The 18,792-nt window shown below is 45.9% G+C and overlaps 1 protein-coding gene across 10 annotated transcripts in view; it reads right to left on the minus strand.

The window, feature by feature from the left end:
- Positions 1-16,537, minus strand: part of PAFAH2 (platelet activating factor acetylhydrolase 2) — a 31,494-nt gene extending 14,957 nt beyond the window's left edge. The window contains exons 1-10 of one of the 10 annotated variants that reach the window (XM_058553285.1): positions 15,376-16,322; positions 12,916-13,014; positions 12,628-12,705; positions 9,914-10,054; positions 8,792-8,945; positions 7,891-7,987; positions 4,242-4,280; positions 3,498-3,566; positions 2,964-3,105; positions 1,915-2,028 (exon numbers count right to left, since the gene is read on the minus strand). In XM_058553285.1, the coding sequence (XP_058409268.1) occupies positions 1,915-2,028; positions 2,964-3,105; positions 3,498-3,566; positions 4,242-4,280; positions 7,891-7,987; positions 8,792-8,945; positions 9,914-10,054; positions 12,628-12,705; positions 12,916-13,014; positions 15,376-15,456 (1,014 nt within the window). In that variant the 5' untranslated portion in view covers positions 15,457-16,322. The other 9 variants (XM_058553292.1, XM_058553287.1, XM_058553290.1 and 6 more) reach the window with 9 other exon arrangements.
- Between the last annotated feature and the right edge of the window lie 2,255 nt (positions 16,538-18,792).

An 18,792-nucleotide genomic window follows, 5' to 3' on the forward strand; every position in this document is an offset into this window, starting at 1 on the left:
TGCTTGGGGCAGTGTGTACTCTCCCTGACAATGGAAGAGGGTATCTACTCCCCCACAGCTTTGCCAACAGAGTGAGTAATTAATTTTTGGATCTTAATCTGATAGGTGAAAATTTACTTAGCGTTTTAAATTCTGTATTTCTCCAGAAGGCTGCCTCTTCACTAATCCAAACACAGTGTAGCCTGCCATTCCCCAGTACCTGTCTCAGGCTCACAGGCAGGCAGGCCTGGACGTCAGGGACTAGGGGACCTGCTTGTCCGGTGAGGGCTGACAACACACACCAAATAGTTCGTAAAAGCAGTCTAGATTTCAGGTTTTGCCTTAACTACTGGCCATCCAGGCAGATGCTTCTCCCTGGAAGACTTCACCAGAGCCTTTAAAAGATATTTTCTACAGGCACAGGCTTTGGGATCAAAAAGCTCCAATTTAAGGTTTGACTCTACCACTTAGTTGTATAACCTTGTGTAGATAACTAGCTTCTTTAATCCTTGGTTTCTTTCCATATAAAGAGATAATAAGGGCCGGCCCCGTGGCTTAGCGGTTCCTTGTTAAGTGCCCGAGCTCCGCTACTGGCGGCCCGAGTTCAGATCCCGGGTGCGCACCACGCACTGCTTCTCCGGCCATGCTGAGGCCGCGTGCCACATACAGCAACTAGAAGGATGTGCAGCTATTACATACAACTCTCTACTGGGGCTTTGGGGGGGAAAAAAGGAGGAGGATTGGCAATAGATGTTAGCTCAGAGCCGGTCTTCCTCAGCAAAAAGAGGAGGATTGGCATGGATGTTCGCTCAGGGCTGATCTTCCTCACAAAAAAAAAAAAAAAAAGAGAGAGATAATAAAGCTTACTTCATAAGTTCGTACGATGAGCCTTTATCATAGAAAGTACTCACAAAGCAGTAATTGTTATTTTATATATGTACCATTCTCATTCACACGGTAGAAGATTACATTAAAAATCATGCCACAGAAAAATATTAACTGGCATAAGAAGACATTCATAGTGGTTTGCTAAGTGAAGAAAAAGGCCACAAAACAGCTTGTATTAAATGATAACATTATTGCTTTAAAAAATACATACATTTATGCTATGCATTTTAATGAACTGGAAGGATAAACATCAAAAAGTCAAAAAAAAAATTCTTTGCTTCTTTTTTCTTCATGCTTTTGTTTGATTACTTGGTTCTCTGAGTAGATCCTGAGCTACTTTGGAATTAGGGGGAAAAATTGGTGGTGGTGGTGGTGATGGTGGAGTGTACACTCATAGGCATCAAATTCCAAAGCCAGGATGGTTTCTATCCTCCTAGGAGGGTTCTTGGGAGTCCCTCAAAGGAAGGACTTAGCCTGCAGTAGATACAGGTTGTCCACTGCTCCATAGCCCTTCCTTTGGGGAAGAGACCATCTCTCCCTTATCCATGTGGCCCTGTGGGGCCATCAGTCCTGGTGCCAGGTTCCCCTGACTCAGAAGTGACTGTATAATCTAGGCAGGCCAATCAGAATACCCTACCCCTCTGGCACAGTGATTGGCCCTGAAGGGGTGCGTGACCCAAGCAGGGCCACAGCCTTCCCAGATCAGTGAAAGCTAACAGAGGCTCTTTCCCTTTTAGATCCGGAGCTGAGTTGAAATGCAGGCTTGGGCTGTCAGCCACCACCTTTCTTGCTTAATGGAGAATGAAGCCCACATACACAGAGTGGAACTGAGCCAGGAGAAGGGAGAGAGTGCCAGAGCTTTGATGACAGTGTTTGAGACCCCAGATCTAGCTACGCTGGCCTAAAGCCAATCCGTCTTTGGTCTTCCTAGTTATTTGAGCCAATAAATTCTCTGGGTTTAAGCTAGTGAGTTAGGTTTCTGTTATCTGTAACCAAGAAAGTCCTGATGAATACATGCGCTCCAAGTCATTCCAACCACTGCCATACCTTCAAGGTCATCAGATCAAACCCACCAGGCAAGACATTGAGGACAGTCTGCCCAGCAGTGACTTCTTGCAGGATCTTCAACACCCGTGTACACTCGCTCACCCTCTGATGCACCTGCAACAGAGACAGTCCCAGTGGGAGCTGGAACACTGCACAACTATCCAGCGAGAATCTCACTCCCCTACAGAGCCAGGGAAGAATGCAAGGATAGTGTGCCCACCCCATCTCAGCAAGCACTGTGGGGCCCACATTCTGAGAAAGGCTCAGCTCCCTCACCACGGCTCACATAAGCATCACCTAGCAGTACAGTGGAGTCAGGCCTGCCATTCAGACTCTACCCACCTACCCACGGAGTTGTCAGGACAAATAAGACAATGCATACAAAAGTGTTTTAAAAACAGTTGGAAATAAGAATATTCATGTTATCAACCCAGTACTGGATCCTATTTGCCCCTTTATAGCACACATCTATTGTTTTTATCTGCCTAGCACTTACTTGCCCCCACTTCTCCTGTTAACCCTGACTTTTGAGGATTGCTCTCCCCCCTAAAAAAATCTATCAATGTATTTCTGATGGGAACTTCTCATTTTGGTACTTCTCCCCAGCCTAGGAGTCTCTCTCCAGGATTTTTCATATTGCAGCTTGGGGCAGGTGTTGGGGGGAACAACCCCAAAACAGCCCTGTTCTCTCAGATGGTGAGGTCAGACATACGCAAGCTCAGGCTGTCAAGCGTGGTGGTTCTGACCTAGAAGAGACAGATGAGAATGAAAAACAAGTCCTGACGTATTTGAGTCTGGGGTCCTGCCCTCCCTACAGTCTGCTTATATAAGCCCAATCAATTCTCCTTTTTGCCTAACAAGCTTAAGTTGGTTTCTGTCACTTGCAAGTGTAAGAGCTTTGATTAACACCCCCTTTCCCTGATGTGGCAAGCTCAGATCCGCTGTGATGGAGATTTCCAGAGAGCAGGTTAGTTAAAAGTTTTCTTAGCGAGTACAGAATAGGGAGGACAGGCTTACGAACTGTCCCTCCCCAGCTGGCACAAGCCTACCTGGCCATTCCGAACGTGGAATTCCTTCTCCCCTTCCTCAATTGGACGGTAGGGGATCCATTCCTCCTCCAGCGACTCAGTAGTGGGCTGGTTCTCCTCGGGGGCCTGCTTGCAGAAACAGGTGGCCGCAGCTGACCCGTCCCTGAAATACACATGCCACCAGAGAGAAACCAGAAGACACTCTTGAGCTTAGAAATAGCTTCTCCCCTTTACCAAATCCTCCTTTTCAGCCAAGACACTCTAGATCATCCTTTGGCTAGCAGGGAAAAAGATCTGAGGGCATGCATAGGAGAGTAGGAAAAACAGGGATTTTGGAGACTCACCTGGGTTTGAACCCCAACTCAGCTATGGCACATTCAGCAAGTTATTTAACGTCTTTGAACTTTAGTTTCCACACCTTTAAAATGGGTATAATAGCCACCTTGCTTGGCTGTTGTGAGGATTGGAAACAATGTATTGATAGGGGACTAGCCTATATCCTAGCCCACCGCAAGCACTCAGCCATGACAGTTCATTATCACTGTCATCCCTCACCTGTGCTCTGGTACAGCAACCACAAAGCCATGGGAGGCCAGCTCCATGCAGAACGCTGAATACAGTGTCCTAGAGATTCAGGAGGGAACACAGAAGTGATCAAAATGGCTCACCCTTAGCCCTCACTCCAATCATGCTCTGCTAGCGGCCATCTCAGAAGATTGAATAGAGGAAGTTGCATTTGTAGCAGCCTTCTCAAGGTGTTTCTTCAGCCAGCGTACCTCTTTTCTCACCAAGGCTCCAAGTGTCCTCCTCCAGGAAGCACATGCAATCAATCCATGGTGTTTTCCCACCCCATACACTGACTCATCTCCTCCACCCCCCACCCCCCCATCCCCATATAGTTTGGCTACTTCCAACAATTGCATTTTTATTGTCTATATATTGCATGTCTCCCAAGTTAGTTGGTAAGCTCCTTGAAGACAGGGACTCCGGCTATTTCTTTTTTTTTTTTTTTTTGTGAGGACGACTAGCACTGAGCCAACATCCATTGCCAATCTTCCTCTTTTTGCTGAGGAAGGTTGGCCCTGGTCCAAGATCTATGCCCATTTTCCTCCTCTTTATATGGGATGCCGCCACATCATGGCTTGATAAGCGGTGCATCAGTCTGTGCCTGGGATCCGAACCTGTGAACCCCAGGCCACCTAGGCGGAGCGTGCGAACCTAACTGCTCTGCCACAGGGCTGGCCGCTCTGGCTATTTCTTTAAATATGCAAATATTTCTTTAAATATGCAAATACGTACCTGTGATTTAGCATGTGGATTTTTTTGTCTGTCCTCCAACTTTCCAGAAAAAAAGGAATATGGCAGACATTACTGTCTACTACAAACATGTATTTTTGCCTTCCTCCTTAATAACAGAATCTGATTTTCAGCTGAAGACACACTGTCATACCACCAAAGTATGACATTTCCCAGCCTCCCCTGCAGCCAGGTTTGTCTGCATGATTAAGTTCTAGCCCAGCAACAGAAATATAATGCCACTCTCATAAGTAATTTAAAATTTTCTAATAGATATATCTTAAAAAGTAAAAAGAAACAGAATTAATTTTAATAATATATTTTATTTAACCCAATACAGCCAAAACATTATCATTTCAACATATAACCAAAATTTAAAAATTAATGAAATACTTTCTTCTTTTTCATATGAGGTCTTTGAATCTAATGTGTATTTTATACTTACAGCACATCTCAGTTTGGACCAGCCATATTTCAAATGTTCAACAGCCACAAGTGGCTAGAAGTTATTATAATGGAGAGAGCAGCTCTAGTCAATGGGATGTAAGCAGTTGTGCTGTTTTATATAGAACTTTCAGGAGAGTTCTCGCTTCCTCCTGCCTGGAATGTGGATGTAATGGCTGGAGCTAAAGCAACCACCTTGGGTCATTAGATAGCTTTAGAAATGGAAGCCACACGTGACAGAGCAAGATTATAAAACAAGTCTGGTTCTCTGATAACTTTGTGGAACTACTATATCAGCTCTGTCTACCTCCAGCTTTCTTTTATCTGAGCAAGATACAAGTTTTATATTACTTAGGTAACTATTGTTTGGGGTTTTTCTGTTAAATACAAATTGCCTGGATCCTAATTGATTCAGGAAAGTCAGTTTCTTAAGCTTCTTTTCACCTTCTCCCACTTCTCTGGGGGAGGCCGTGAACTGAACTTAAAGAGCCAGAGAAATTTCTGATCCCTAACCAGTTCAAACTGTGCAACCTTGAGCAAGTCTGCCTTTCAGAGCCTGTGTGCTCATCTGTAAAATATGCATCCCCCTCGCCTACCTCACAGGACTGTGTGGGAACCAAAGGAGACAACGGCACACTGCAAACCTGTTAGGGAGTATTTAAATGCACATACTCTTCCCTGGGGTGGGAAGTCATAGGTCTGTGACCCATGGGAAGGAGTTCAGATCCCGATTTAACCACGAGAGGAAACCATGTCCCTTTCCATCCCTGCCCTTTTTCTAGAAATTTCACTCCTGTTAATGAAGAGTATTTATAACTGGCTCACCCAGTCATGTGCTCACCTGCTCTTTATATAAAATACCTGTGAGCTTAGAAATGTTTCTTAGCTTCTTTTCCCCACTAGACTACAATCCTTCTGAAGGCAGGGACTCTATCTTATTCACTACTGAATACCCCATCCCAGCACAGGCCCTGGCACAAGGCAGATACTAAGTTTATTGAATAAGAAAGCAACATTGAAAACCACCTGCTTGCCTTTCTAGCCCCGTCTCCACATCTACTCTCCACTTCCTGCCACGGGCTATAGTCATGGGAGTCCATATTCCAGCTCCTCCAGTGGAAGCAGATTCCTTGATTTGTTTATCTCAATATGTCCCACTTTCTTCTCATGCTAAGGGGCTGGCCCAGAGCAGGTGCTCAACAGACATTTGCTGAATGAATGAGAACCTAGCAAAACAAAGCCCTTGTCTTCACTTATAAATATTTATTAGGAAACTACTACTTTCCAGGTACTGTCCTAGGCACTGGGAGAGACAGAAGACACTCATGGTCTCTGCCTTCATGGAGCTTACAATCTAGTTGGAAAGACAGACATTAAAGAATAATCACACAAAATAATTAATTCATTACAATTATGTTAAGTACTGAGAAGTACAGATTGTCTCATGAAAGCACGTTATTGGAAAACCCGATATAATATAGGGGTCAGGATGGGTGTCTCTAAGGAAGTGACATCCAAACCAAGACCCTGAAGGTAATTTGGAACTAGCCAGGCAAAAGACGGAGAGGGAAAAAAGGAAGAGAGGAGCGGAAGAGCAAATATTCCGGCAAAGGGAACAGCCACAAAGCACAGCACAGAGGAAAACCCTGAGGCAGAAAATGACAGAGTGCCTTTCCGGAAGTGAAAGAAGGTCAGTGTGCTGGAGGGGGGTGAGTAGCAAGACACGAGGCTGGGAACTTTCTCTTGGGCCTGCATCCAGGTAAGACTATGACAAGAACTGAATTAAGTCCAAAGGGCTATTAAAAATATTTAAGTTGGGGCCGGCCCCGTGGCTTAGCGGTTAGGTGCGCGCACTCCGATGCTGGAGGCCAGGGTTCGGATCCCGGGCGCGCACTGACGCACCGCTTCTCCAGCCATGCTGGGGCCGCGTCCCACGTGCAGCAACTAGAAGGATGTGCAACTATGACATACAACTATCTACTGGGGCTTTGGGGGAAATAAATAAATAAAATTAAAAAAAAAAAAAATATTTAAGTTGGGAAGTGACATCCATCCATCCATCCATCCATCCATTCATTCATTCAAGAAACATTTATTGAGCACCTACTGTATGCTGGGCACTGTTCTAGGTGCTGGAATGACAAGATCACACTTGGTTGTTTTTTTTTTTATTTTTCCCCCAAAGCCCCAGTAGATAGTTGTATGTCATAGCTGCACATCCTTCTAGTTGCTGTATGTGGGACATGGCCTCAGCATGGCCGGACAAGCAGTGTGTCGGTGTGCGCCCGGGATCCGAACCCAGGCTGCCACCAGCGGAGCGCAAGCACTTAACCGCTAAGCCATGGGGCGGCCCCTTACATTTGGTTTTAAAATAGATCTCCCTGGCTACAGTGTGGACAATGGTTTGGGGGATGGGGAGGCAAAAATAGGTGTATCGAGATGTGCAACACTCTGGGACAGAAACTAGACTTACACGTTGATGAATGAACCTATAGAGAGAACATTCACAAGCTTAAATAGGAACATATGTACTATGGTTATTAAGCTATCCAGCACACCAAGGGGTAGAAATCAGAATTCATGGGAAGAATCCTGAATGGCTATGACTTATAACACAGGCCAGCGTTTCCTGAAGTCTGGTAGAAGAGATCTTACAGTCCACCCTCCCATGTTCCTCCATGTAGAGAAAAGGACAGGAGACCTGGCGTGCACGTACACCTACTAGGTGCCAGACTAACTGAATCCTCACAACCACCCGTGGGAGCGGCACTCCCATTTGACAGATGATGAAGTCCAGGCTCAGAGAGTTCTATAGCTGTCCCAGCTCACCCAGAGCACAGGCGGTGTGGCTGAGCTGTCCAGGGGAGGCGAGTACAGGGAGTCGTCTATCTTATTCACCACTGCGCCAGCGCCACAGTGCCACTGGGCTGTTCTACAGGAAGAAAGCTAAAAGTGTTTATTTATATAAAGGCTGGAACATGCGAAGCAAAGGACGTGAAGCCTGCTAAAAGGACGTGAAGCAGGTGAAAGGGGCTTGGGAAAGGCCTTCGAGAGAAGATGGACCCAATGCTCTGGAATGAAGCAGATGGTAGAAAAGACAGCTGGCAGATGGAAATATCTGTTTCTCCACCCTTTGAGAATAAGTCAAGACTCAGCAGCTGTCACCAGGCAAGGAATATGACAAGGTCTGGGGAAGAGAAGCTCTTACCTGAAGGCTCCCAGGCCATGGGAGAAGATGATCAAGGGGTATCCAGAGTCCTTTGTCTTAAAGGGGCCATTCCAGCTAACAGGCAGGCGACAAGATCCTAGCAAAGACATGGGCTATAGAATCTCTGGCTGCCCCAGAGCTGTAATCCCAAGGGCAGCCTGGGCACAGGCATGGGTGAGGACATGTGTCCCTCCTCTCTAGTGAACCATGTTTCGCCCCTGAGCAGCCCAAGGCAATCAATCACCTATTCTTTCCCCTTTTCTTCCCCAGGGAGCATGAACACAATAGAAAATGGGATGATAAATCCAGAGGGGAAGCACCTAACAACTACGGGGTGAATCCCAGAGATGCCAAGGCAGTGGGCAGAGTTCCTAATGGTGGGGTCTTTGGGGGAAGTGGATGATTCAGTGTGATCCTACCCAGAAGAAGGGAGAGCTGGGGGTGGGAATTGCAGGAGACGGTACGCTCCTTCACAGTTAAGAATGTTTCTTTGATCTACACTATAGCTGGCACAGAGTGGAATTAATACACGCTGAACAAACGAGTAACAGCCACCATTTTTGGAACACATTCTATGTCCCAAGCACTGTGCTAGACACTTTACACACACCCCACACTACCATCCTGCAAAGGTAGATATTCAGACAGCTTAAGTAACTTGCCCAAGCCCCACAGCTAGTAAATGATCAAGTCTGCATTCCAATCCAGGACAGTCTAACTCTACAACCAAAGCTCTTATGCATATAATTCTCTCCCAACTCTCTACACCACACTGGCTGATGGATGCCCCACAAAAAAGGGCTGGACAATGTAAGCTATAAGGTACTGTGTCTGCCTGGGGACCTCCTAGGAACATAACCAAGAAGCTGGGAAAGCATCTGGGGGTGAGGCCAGCCCTTACCCACAGCCAGGTTGAACAGCAATCCTCCCCAGCGCTTATTAAACTGCAGGTAATTGGCCAGGCCAGTGCAATATTCATAGCGGGGAATCCACAGGGGCAGCTCCGTGGTCACCTCTGCCTCTTGGCAAGGATAGAAGAGTCGAAAGAAGCTCCCCTATAGGAAAGAAGAGGGCAGCTGCTCAGAGCAAGAAGCCCAAGCACGGCTAGATTTCCCAGCAGACACTCTCAGCAGGTGTTTGGGGCACCAGCAAAGCAGGCACCAAAGCAAGAAACTTAAGCTTCCATTCATACACCTGAATTTTGCATTCAGAAAATCCAGAAAGAAGGAATTTTATTTTTAGCCTACATGTAAGGCTTACAAGAGCTGACTGTATTTGAATTACAGCTGGGGGACACCAAAATATTTTCAGTGCTTAGGACACTGAAAGATTTAAATCTTGCCCTGAGCCCAGGCCTGGAGGAGTCCCCAGAGTGAGAGATTAGCCCTCGTGCTGAACGGGGTGGCATCAGTGGGTCCCCCAGGCTAGTCATCCAGGCTGGCCCTTGGGAACACAGCACATTCATTTTACATGGGAGTAGATGAGAGGTTACCAAGAAGTATGCACCTCTCACAAGGGAGAGGGGGAGTCCATGGGCCAGCAGAGAAGGACCTAGCAACTGATGGAGGGAAAGTCCAGAACCAAAGCAGGAGGGGAAAACAGAGGAAGGCAGGAGAGGAGAAAAAGGAGACTGTTTTCCTACCCAGGTCAGGGAGTTCAAGGCTAACGGCACATGGTCCCCTGCTCTTCCTCTCATATACTCAGATTAGGATGAGATCAAAAACCTTCCCAGGATCAGGCATCTGCTCTCAAGACAAGTGAGAGGATCTGAGAGCTGCCTTTGAAGCTAGAACCCCCCTTTCCTCCTAGCTGAAAAAAGAACCCATCACCTCTATTGAGATGTCTCTAATTGGAAAGAGGAAGAAAAAGATCAGGGAGGACAGATCGGGGGGCTGTATAACCAAATCCAGACCAGCTCTAACTCAGTTCCCCCACCCAGAATTGCACCATCAGATGGCTATCAATAAGTCACAGTGCAGGCAGAAGCAGCGAAGATGTGCAGGGACGGAGCTGAGACACTTACCTGGAGGCCCCGACCCTCCATCACATCCCCGCAGCCCACCAGGTGAGGTCCTGTGACAGGTGGAAAGCCCACGGACTGGTTGACCCCCATTTCACCACCAGTTGAATCAAACAATGACTTGGGCAGCGCTGAACTTGATGGCTAGAGGGTGGAACACAGAACAGCCACTTGCTGGTTCCCTCTTAGTTTCCTGTTGCTTACACGTGTCATGTGCCGCCCGTCCACCCTCCTTATCACCCCTTCTTCACTGCTTGCAACTCAATCTTCCACATCATCTACTTTCCTACACGGACTTTGCAAAGGTCTAGGAGCTGCTATTTTTGATGTCGGGGGAGGTGGCAAGGAGACAGTTGTGAAAAGCAGAGAGAGCTTCCACACTCCTCAAAACCCACTAACAAGTGTTTACTCAGCACCTACTAGTGCCCAGCACGGCAGTAACTGCTGCAGAGACTACAGCACAGACCTTGTCCTCAGGCTACAAATAACAGTAACTACTAAGAGCTACTATTTACTGTGTCACCATTGAACTAAGCTCGTTATATACATTACATCATTTCATTCTCTCAACAACTCTCTGAGGAAGGTACTATTAAGACCCTGTTTTACAGCTGAGGAAACTAACGCACAGAGAGGCTGGATAACTTCCCCAAGTCACACCGCTTACAAGAGGCAAAGCCAGGGCTGTCAAATGCAGACCTGAGCTCCTAACTCTTACGGATCCTGTTCATGGGCAGACTCAGTTATACACATACAAAATCACTGACCTAACCTGCTGACCATAAATGTGGCACTTATGCCAGGCCTCGAAATATGAGGAAGACTGAAAGGCAGGGGAGAAGAAGGAAAGCATTTCTAGCAAAAAAGAGCAGAGATAGGGAAGAGTATGATGTTGGCAGTAGATCAAACAGGAGCCTTCAACATTGCATGTGTGCACACTTCTGACTCGATAACATTCCTGTAACTTGGCTGCTTCCTAAATTGGGGCTAATAACATTGCTCTCTCTTCAATCTCATCATCACCAGCACCATCATCATCATCACACTTACTCTGTGCCAGCAACTACACTAAGCACTTTACGTATATTATTTAACTGAATCCTTACAACAATCCTCTGAGATATGTATTGTTATCTCATCTTACAGATGAGGAAACTGATGCTTGACAAAGTTAGGTAATCTACCCAAGAACATATAGCTAGCAGAGCCAGAATTTGATCATGGGCAATGTAGCTATAACAGAGAACGTGGTCAAACTTCTCCATACCCGTTCTATCCTGCCCTCCTACACGGAAGCCTTGTGATTTAGGCAGGGCTGACCACTCCCTAACCTCTAGAGATGGGCTTAATTGACCTTAGCCAATCAGACCTTGGTATCCCCTGGTCAGTATGTGGATGAAGAGTTGACACATGACATAAGTTGGTCCCATCAGAGTAAAGCCCAGGACTCTGGTTTGATGGTTGAGATTGGAAAAGATCTTTCTTGTTTTGAACTAGAGTGATGTGCAGATAGGAAGCCTTGAACTGATGTAGCCACTTGAACTGTCGCAGCCATGGAGGATGGCAGAGCTGAAAGAATTACAGAGAAATGGAGTCATATTTGTGAAGACATTAAGAATCTCTGGATTAGACTATACCTGAAACCTGAAATCTAGAAATTCCTAGACTTTCTAGTTACATGAGTCAATAAATCCCCTTTTTTGTTTAAACCAACTGAGTTCAGATTGGTACTGCTTGAACCAAAAGCTTCTAAACTGATACACAGAGTCCTGGGCCCACGTTTTTAATCATTACATTATTCTGCTTTCTTTAAGATGCTCTGGGATGGATCAGAGAGTTCAAGTCAAAGCATGTATGGGCAAGAAGAGACCTTAGAGATCATTTCCGTCAATCCTCCCCACAATCACCCCCACCCCGACTCACCCCCCTAGTACCTACATGCACTTTACTGATGAAGAAATCAAGGTCCTAAGAGGTTAAGTGAGCTGCTCAAGGTCACCAGCAGAACTATTGTTACACATAGACCTCCTGATTGCCAACTTCCAATGGAAATCCCCAACTAACCGGTAATTTTAACGTTGTTCTATTTAACTTTGGAAGATAATAAATGATTTTCTTTCTACTACAGACTGCTTCATTTTGTTTTTCTGAAGCAAACTTAAAAATAAACCAGTGCTTTTTAAAAAGAAGCTAAGCTCCTGATGCAGTCAGAGGACTGATTAGCCAGAGGGAAGCTGAACACGTGCTGCTTCGTGCCAGACCCTGACCTTTTCCCCCCGTCCTTGAGGGCACACACACGGAAGACCTATGGGGGGGCACAAGACACATGTCACCCACATGACAGTGAAGCAGCTGCAAGTTCTAACTGCCATAAAAGAGGGTCAGATAAAATACCGCAGGAGCACTGACAAGAAAGCGAGCTCCTTTAGCTTGGGGGTGGAGGGCAGGGGAAGCTGCGAAAAGTTGACTTTCAAGTAGAAGAAAGTGCGTGAACAAACGCACCGAGGTGAGAAAGCACACGTGAGAAACAGCGAGTAGTCAGTGATGGATAGAGGTGAGAGAAGGAATTCGTGTCCAGATATGGAGGGAAGCAGTCCCTCAAGTGCTAGGCCAAGGAGTTGGAATCTATTCTGGAAATGAGGTCATGGATATGAGAGAGATGAAGTCTGCAAGACCCAAGTTTGAGCCCCAGCTCCTTTGCTGCCTAGCTTTCTTACCTTGGGCAAGTTATCTGATCTCTCTAAGCCTGATTCCCCATCTGTACAACGAGAATAGTATCCATCTTCACAGGGCTGCTATGGAGATAAAATGAAATCATGCATTTAAAGCTCCTAGTGCAGTATCCAGGAAATTTGTTGATTGAGTGAAAAGTAGAAACAATAGGATTTGGCAACTGAGTGGATTTGGGGAGTCCAGGCAGAGGGAAGAGCCAAAGATGAGCCAGGTTTCAGAAATGGGTGACCAGAACAATAGTAGCTTCTTACGGGAAGAGATTTTGGTCTTACCTTGCATAGAGAACAGTGCTTGGGACGGGTATCACGATGAGTGGACTTGAAAATAGCCAAACAGAAGGGGAGTAGAACTCTGGTAGTCCTGGAAAGTTTCTGGGAAGGTCATCAACTAAATTAAGTTTGGAAATAAATAAAAACTAAAGAAGAGAATTGGCCAGAGTGAGGCTAACATGAAACTGAATCTGCATTCCCTGGGCTCGCATCCACTGATGCCCAAGTAGAATGGGGAGATGGGAAAATCCAATCTGACTTGCAAATTTTGCCTAAGAAACATCCACACAGAGCATCCAGAGTCATTTCCAATAAATGCCATGGAATTTTCCAAGAAAATCAGCCCAGGTGTCTCTACCTTCTTTTACTTGCCTTATCTTAACAATTGGTGGTGCCAATTGTGGTGGTGGTACCTGTCCAAAAGCCTTTCCACCCATTCAAACCTGCCCCATTCATCAAGGCCCAGGGAAATCTCTGGTCCTCTGTGAAGCTTTCCCAAGTCCTTCCAACCTTCCTTCCTCTCTAACCACTGTCCACATCCCCCATCCGGTACCCATTCACAGGCTGCCTTAGGACAGCTCTTGGATTGGTACCTATTCTAGCAGTTTTCAATCAGTGGCTTGCCTATAAGTGGTCCAAGTAGAATCTAGATCAGAGGTTCCTGAACCTAACATCACAATCACCTAAAAAGCTTTTCAAAAATATAGATTTTAGGGGCCCCATTCCCAGAGGTCAGTTGGTTTTTAAAAGCTTCCCAGGTGTTTCTGATCAGCAAGGTTTGAGACCCTCTGGTCCAGATGGTACACAAGACTTTTATTCAGATACGCGTGCATGCAACAAACATGTACTGAGTGTATATGGTGTTCCAGTCCACCACTTTCATATTAATGAAATGATAATGACCATGATTTCATTGGTTTAATCCCTATGGCCACCCAGAAGCATGTTCCTGCCAGTCACTAGGCTTAACGTAGTGCCCTGCATATAACTGGTCTCCACAATCAACTTATTCAATGAATGCTATTTAATTTTTTACACACTTATGCCTTATCTCTTCAGATATACTACAGAGGTAAAGACTTTTATATTTCTTTGTAGACCAAACCATCTCTCCTCATGCTTTACCCACATAGAAGGGACCCAATAAATGCTCCTTTATTTGGCTTTGATTTAAATCCTCTCAATTCTTTAATCTCTGCCTTTTTGATCTAAAAATAAGATATAGTGGGAAAAGAAAGACTTTGGTCACAGTCTGAATTTCACCTCTGCCACTTAATTGGCTGTGGAATCTTGAGCAAGTTCCTCAAATTCTAAGCCTCTCATAATTTATCCATAAATTATAGATAGAAATAATAACACTCACTCATGAAGTTGCTGGTGAAATAAAGGATTAAATGAAATAATGTATGTAAAGCTGACATATAGAAGGCACTATAACCATAGACGGTAGATCCAATTATAACTATTATTACAATAGTCCCCCCTTATCCACAGGGGATAAGTTCCAAGACCCTCAGTGGATGCCTGAAACCACGGATAGTACTGAACCCTATACAGATATATTATGTTTTTTCCTATTCATATATACCTACGATAAAGTTTAATTTATAAATTAGGCACAGTAAGAGATTAACAACAATAACTAAAATAGAACAATTATAACAATATATTATAATAAAAGTTACCAAACATCTTAGCAACCTCAGCATACAATTTTTCTTTTCTTATTAAGTCGAGAACTTTCACATAAAGGAAGCACTTTACGGCTTCTCTTTGGCCTATCGGAATTGCCAGCATCACTACTTCTGCACTTTGGGGCCATTATTAAGCAAAAATAAGGGTTACTTAAACACAAGCACTGCAATATGGCAACAGTTGATCTGATAACCCAGACAGCTACTAAGTGACTAATGAGTGGGTAGCAAATACAGCGTGGATACGCTGGACAAAGGGATGATTCACGACCCAGGCAGGACAGAGCAGGAACGTGCAAGGTTTCATCACACTACTCAGAACAGCATGCAATTTAAAACTTAGGAATTGTTTATTTCTGGAATTTTCCACTTAATATTTTTGGACTGTGGTTGACCGTGGGTAACTGAAACCGAAGAAAGCAAAACCACACATAAGGAGGGACTACTGCATAACTAACTACATGACCTCTCTGAGCCTAAGTTCCTTATATGTAAAATGGGGACATTTCATAAATGAAATTTAAATAAGAAAATTGATTTTGCCTAGAGCCTGGTACATTTGAAGTACTCGTAAAATGTCTGGAATTAGTTAACAATGCTATGTCTCTTTCATCACACCCAGCCAAGGTCTCTCATTTCTTTCTGGATTAAACCAAAATGGCAAAATGGATTCTTTCCTCTCAGCCTTTTCAGGTCTGAGACACCCTTACCAAAACCAGAGTCTACTAAACAGGCCCAAAAGAGCCGAGAGGGAACAGAGAGGGCTTACACTGCAGCTGTCCATCTCCTGCTGGGGCCCTGTTTCCAGTAAGCAGGCACCGCCCCTCTGCCAGCTGTGTGGACTTTTCATCACCGGCTATTTCAGGACCGAGTCCAAGATAAGCACTTCTCTGGGGCTTCCTTTCAGACAAAGCTCTCCGGGGACTTAAAGCTCTTTAGTCTGACCTTGGGTCTCTGGAGGAAGTGAGGAAACACCATCCTGCTCTGGGAGAATGGAGACACCAAGCGCCCAAGGGGTAGGCTTGAGCAACAAGGGGACAGAGCTAGAAAAGGAGCCAAGATAAGAGTGTGCCAGGGCATTAATAACTATAATAAAAACAACCTCTCTCGTTTGCGGAGGCTTTACAGTTTATAAAGCACTTTCACACATATTAGCTTATCGGCTCCACAACACAGCCTCACCCTAAAATGGATAGAGCAAGTGCCGTCTCTATTATGTAGATGAAGAGAGTGAGTACCAGAGAGGTTGTATGATTCGCCCAAGGTCATATAGCCAGAGAGCTGCAGAGCTAGATTAGAACCCGGGCTCTTCCGCGGATTGGGAAGAAGGCATGGTAACCCTTCTGTACCAGCACGAAAAACAGGAAAGTGAGGGTAAGAGTGAAGCACAGAGAAGGTGCGGGCCATAAAGAAGCCCAGGTTTCAGAGAAGTGATTCTGTAGGCTCAGCGTGGGGCTATAAGAGTCTAAAGTGGGGCTGTGGACTCAGGGTGGGGCTGTGGGGGCTGGGTCCTAAAACGAGAGCTCAGGGTGGGATTCCAGGGGCGCCACGAGTGAAGGCACGAGGTGATAGTGGCAACGTTAAGGGTGCGAGTGGATACTGCAGGCGTCTGAATAGGAAACGGAGTAGACGAAAGATTAATGTGGAGTTCCTGGGATTGAGAAGCCCCCAAACAGGCTGGAATAGGAAAGAGTCTGCAGACACCTCAGTTCAGAATTGGAGCGTTCTCCAATCAAACTTACCCAGTCAAGTTGACCTCTCAGAAGCAGCCCAGACGGACAGCTCGACGGAAACGAGAAATTGCCCAGGAGCCCGTAGCCTTTTGGTAGTTGTAGTTTCCAGAACTCAACGTTGGCGCTTGAAAGTATTTCCCGCCTCTCTGTCCGGAACCATCGCTTCCGAGGTTCACCGCGTAAGTTGCGTATTACGACCTTGGGACTACAATTTCCAGAGTTCTAGGCGGCCCTCGTCGTTGGGTGAAACCGCCCAAGGCCCAGGATGCGGTGCGATTCCTCCCCCTGGTGGTCGAGGAGCCGCTGCCACGATTACAGGGCTCGAGCGGAGGGTTACTTCTTGTAGTCCCGGTTGATAACCCTCCGCCTCACCCTCCCTCAAATAGTTCCCAGGCGTGCCTAGAAATGTCCGCACGCTGCTTTATCCTTAGGGAGGTGAAGAGGAGGATGGAGGCTGTTTTGTGTTCCACTGTTCCACCAGTACTTTGCTTCCGTTATCAGTACTCATAATTAGAGAGGGATAATTTAATATGAGACTGATAATTTACAATAAGGGCACACTGCCTACCAACCTGTACCTGTTGACGCTTGCAATTTTCCATTGTCCTTCTCCAGAGACTCACTGGCTGAGAACAGGGAGGAGCCTGAGCAATCACTGATCCTCCCCAAGCCCCTCCATCCCTCCTCCATCCCTATGCTGGTTCTTAGGACACATTGGTGAACAACATACTGTCCCTAGCCTCAAAAGAATTCACAATCTAGCGGAGGATTCCGACAAATGAATAATTACAACTCGGTGATATGTGCTCTAATGGGGGAAACGCAGGAGGTTGTGGGAGCCTAGAAAGGGGGCATCTGCCCAGGCTTCGGGGACATGGGATGGTGTCATCAAAGCATCTTAGAGATCTTAGAGAATTGTTAAAATTGAGAACTGAAGGAATAAGACTTAGCCAGGAGTACAGAGAATGTGAAGAATGTTTTACACTCTGGGTGGAGCACAGCGTGTGAGAGATGGAATGGACAGAGAAGACACCTGAGGAGGTAGGCAGGGCCTCATCCTCGAGAATCTTGTAAACTTCCATAACAAATTTGGATCATTCAGGCAGCTCAGAAACTTTCAGCGGCTTCCTACTACCTACTGAATGAAGTCCCAGCTAGGTTTGGCATTCAAGGTTCTCCCCAACGTGGCTGCCCACCTACTTCCTCAGAAGTGTTGCTTATGCTGTTCTCCGACAGAGATCTCCTCTCTTCTGCACCGCCCCCAGTTTACCTCCTCACCATTCTCCAGATGTAACAAGTTCTCACTGTTACCTCCACACTTTTACTCATGCTCTTCCCTCCACTAGGTGCTCTGCCCTGCCTGGTGGCCTGTCTAATCCTGTTCTTCATTTAAAATTCCTCTAGGCCCTCCCTCTCTGTGCAGCTTCCTTGATCCCTCCAGTCCCAAGGGACATCTGCCCCATCAGTATTTGTGTACACTTTTCATTTCAGGGCTTACACCACCTTGTGCCATCTCCTAGGTGGGAGGTCTTAACTCTCCAATAAACCGTGAGCTCTTTGAGGTCAGGCGCTGAGTCCTACAGCTGATCCCTCCACCCACCCACCCCACATACCCTCAAATCACCAGCGTCCAGAGTCCGGGCTTTAGACTTCTTTAGGCTTACCTCTCCTCCTGACACACTGTCACCACCACCATCCTTCCAGGAGCCAAGATAAATCATCAGGAGAGAGTGATGGCAGCACCACACTGTGGTAATTAAGCCCTGGATTTAATTAAAGCTGCAGTTGGTGGCAGTGGCGGCAGAACATAAAAAGCTCAGGGCAGATCAGAGAGTGGCTCCCTTTGGCTAGTTGATTGGTGCTCTGCAGCTGGCCCAGAGCACTATGACTAACCAGAGTCCCTAGTCATGAAAGGGGCAACTGGCGGTGGTTTCTCTGTCTCCTACTCCCAGACCAGGCTACACTGGGGACATATGCTGGCCAATGGAGTTTTAAGTTTCCCAGGGACAGGGACGTCACAGCCTCCTTTACCTTTGTCACTGTTAGGAAGATCTGCCCTTGGGCCCAAACTCTTTCCTATTGTAAAATAAAATACTTGCGTTCAATTGCATTTCCTTCCAATCTAGTCTTTCCTGGGATAAACAACCCAAATGTTTTAAGTTTTCAGCAAGCAGTTGAATTTCCAGCCTTTTCATCATAGATCTTTTCCAACGGCCCAAGGTTCCCTTCCAGTTGGCTACCATCCCACTCTGGCCTTTATCTTGTTGCTAAGTTACTTTAAGTTGGTATTTGAGTGACCAGTTTTGGATTTCTTGTTCTCCCCGCTACCTGCTGAAGTTGGTGGACAACACTTTTTTTAATCAAAGTATAATATGTATACAATAAAGTATGTAACGTACACTAATGTTAAGTGAACAGATTAACCTTCTTTTTTTTTTTTTTTTAATATTTGG

Source organism: Diceros bicornis, chromosome 13, assembly GCF_020826845.1.
Source record: "Diceros bicornis minor isolate mBicDic1 chromosome 13, mDicBic1.mat.cur, whole genome shotgun sequence".
Classification (NCBI taxonomy): Eukaryota; Metazoa; Chordata; class Mammalia; order Perissodactyla; family Rhinocerotidae; genus Diceros; species Diceros bicornis.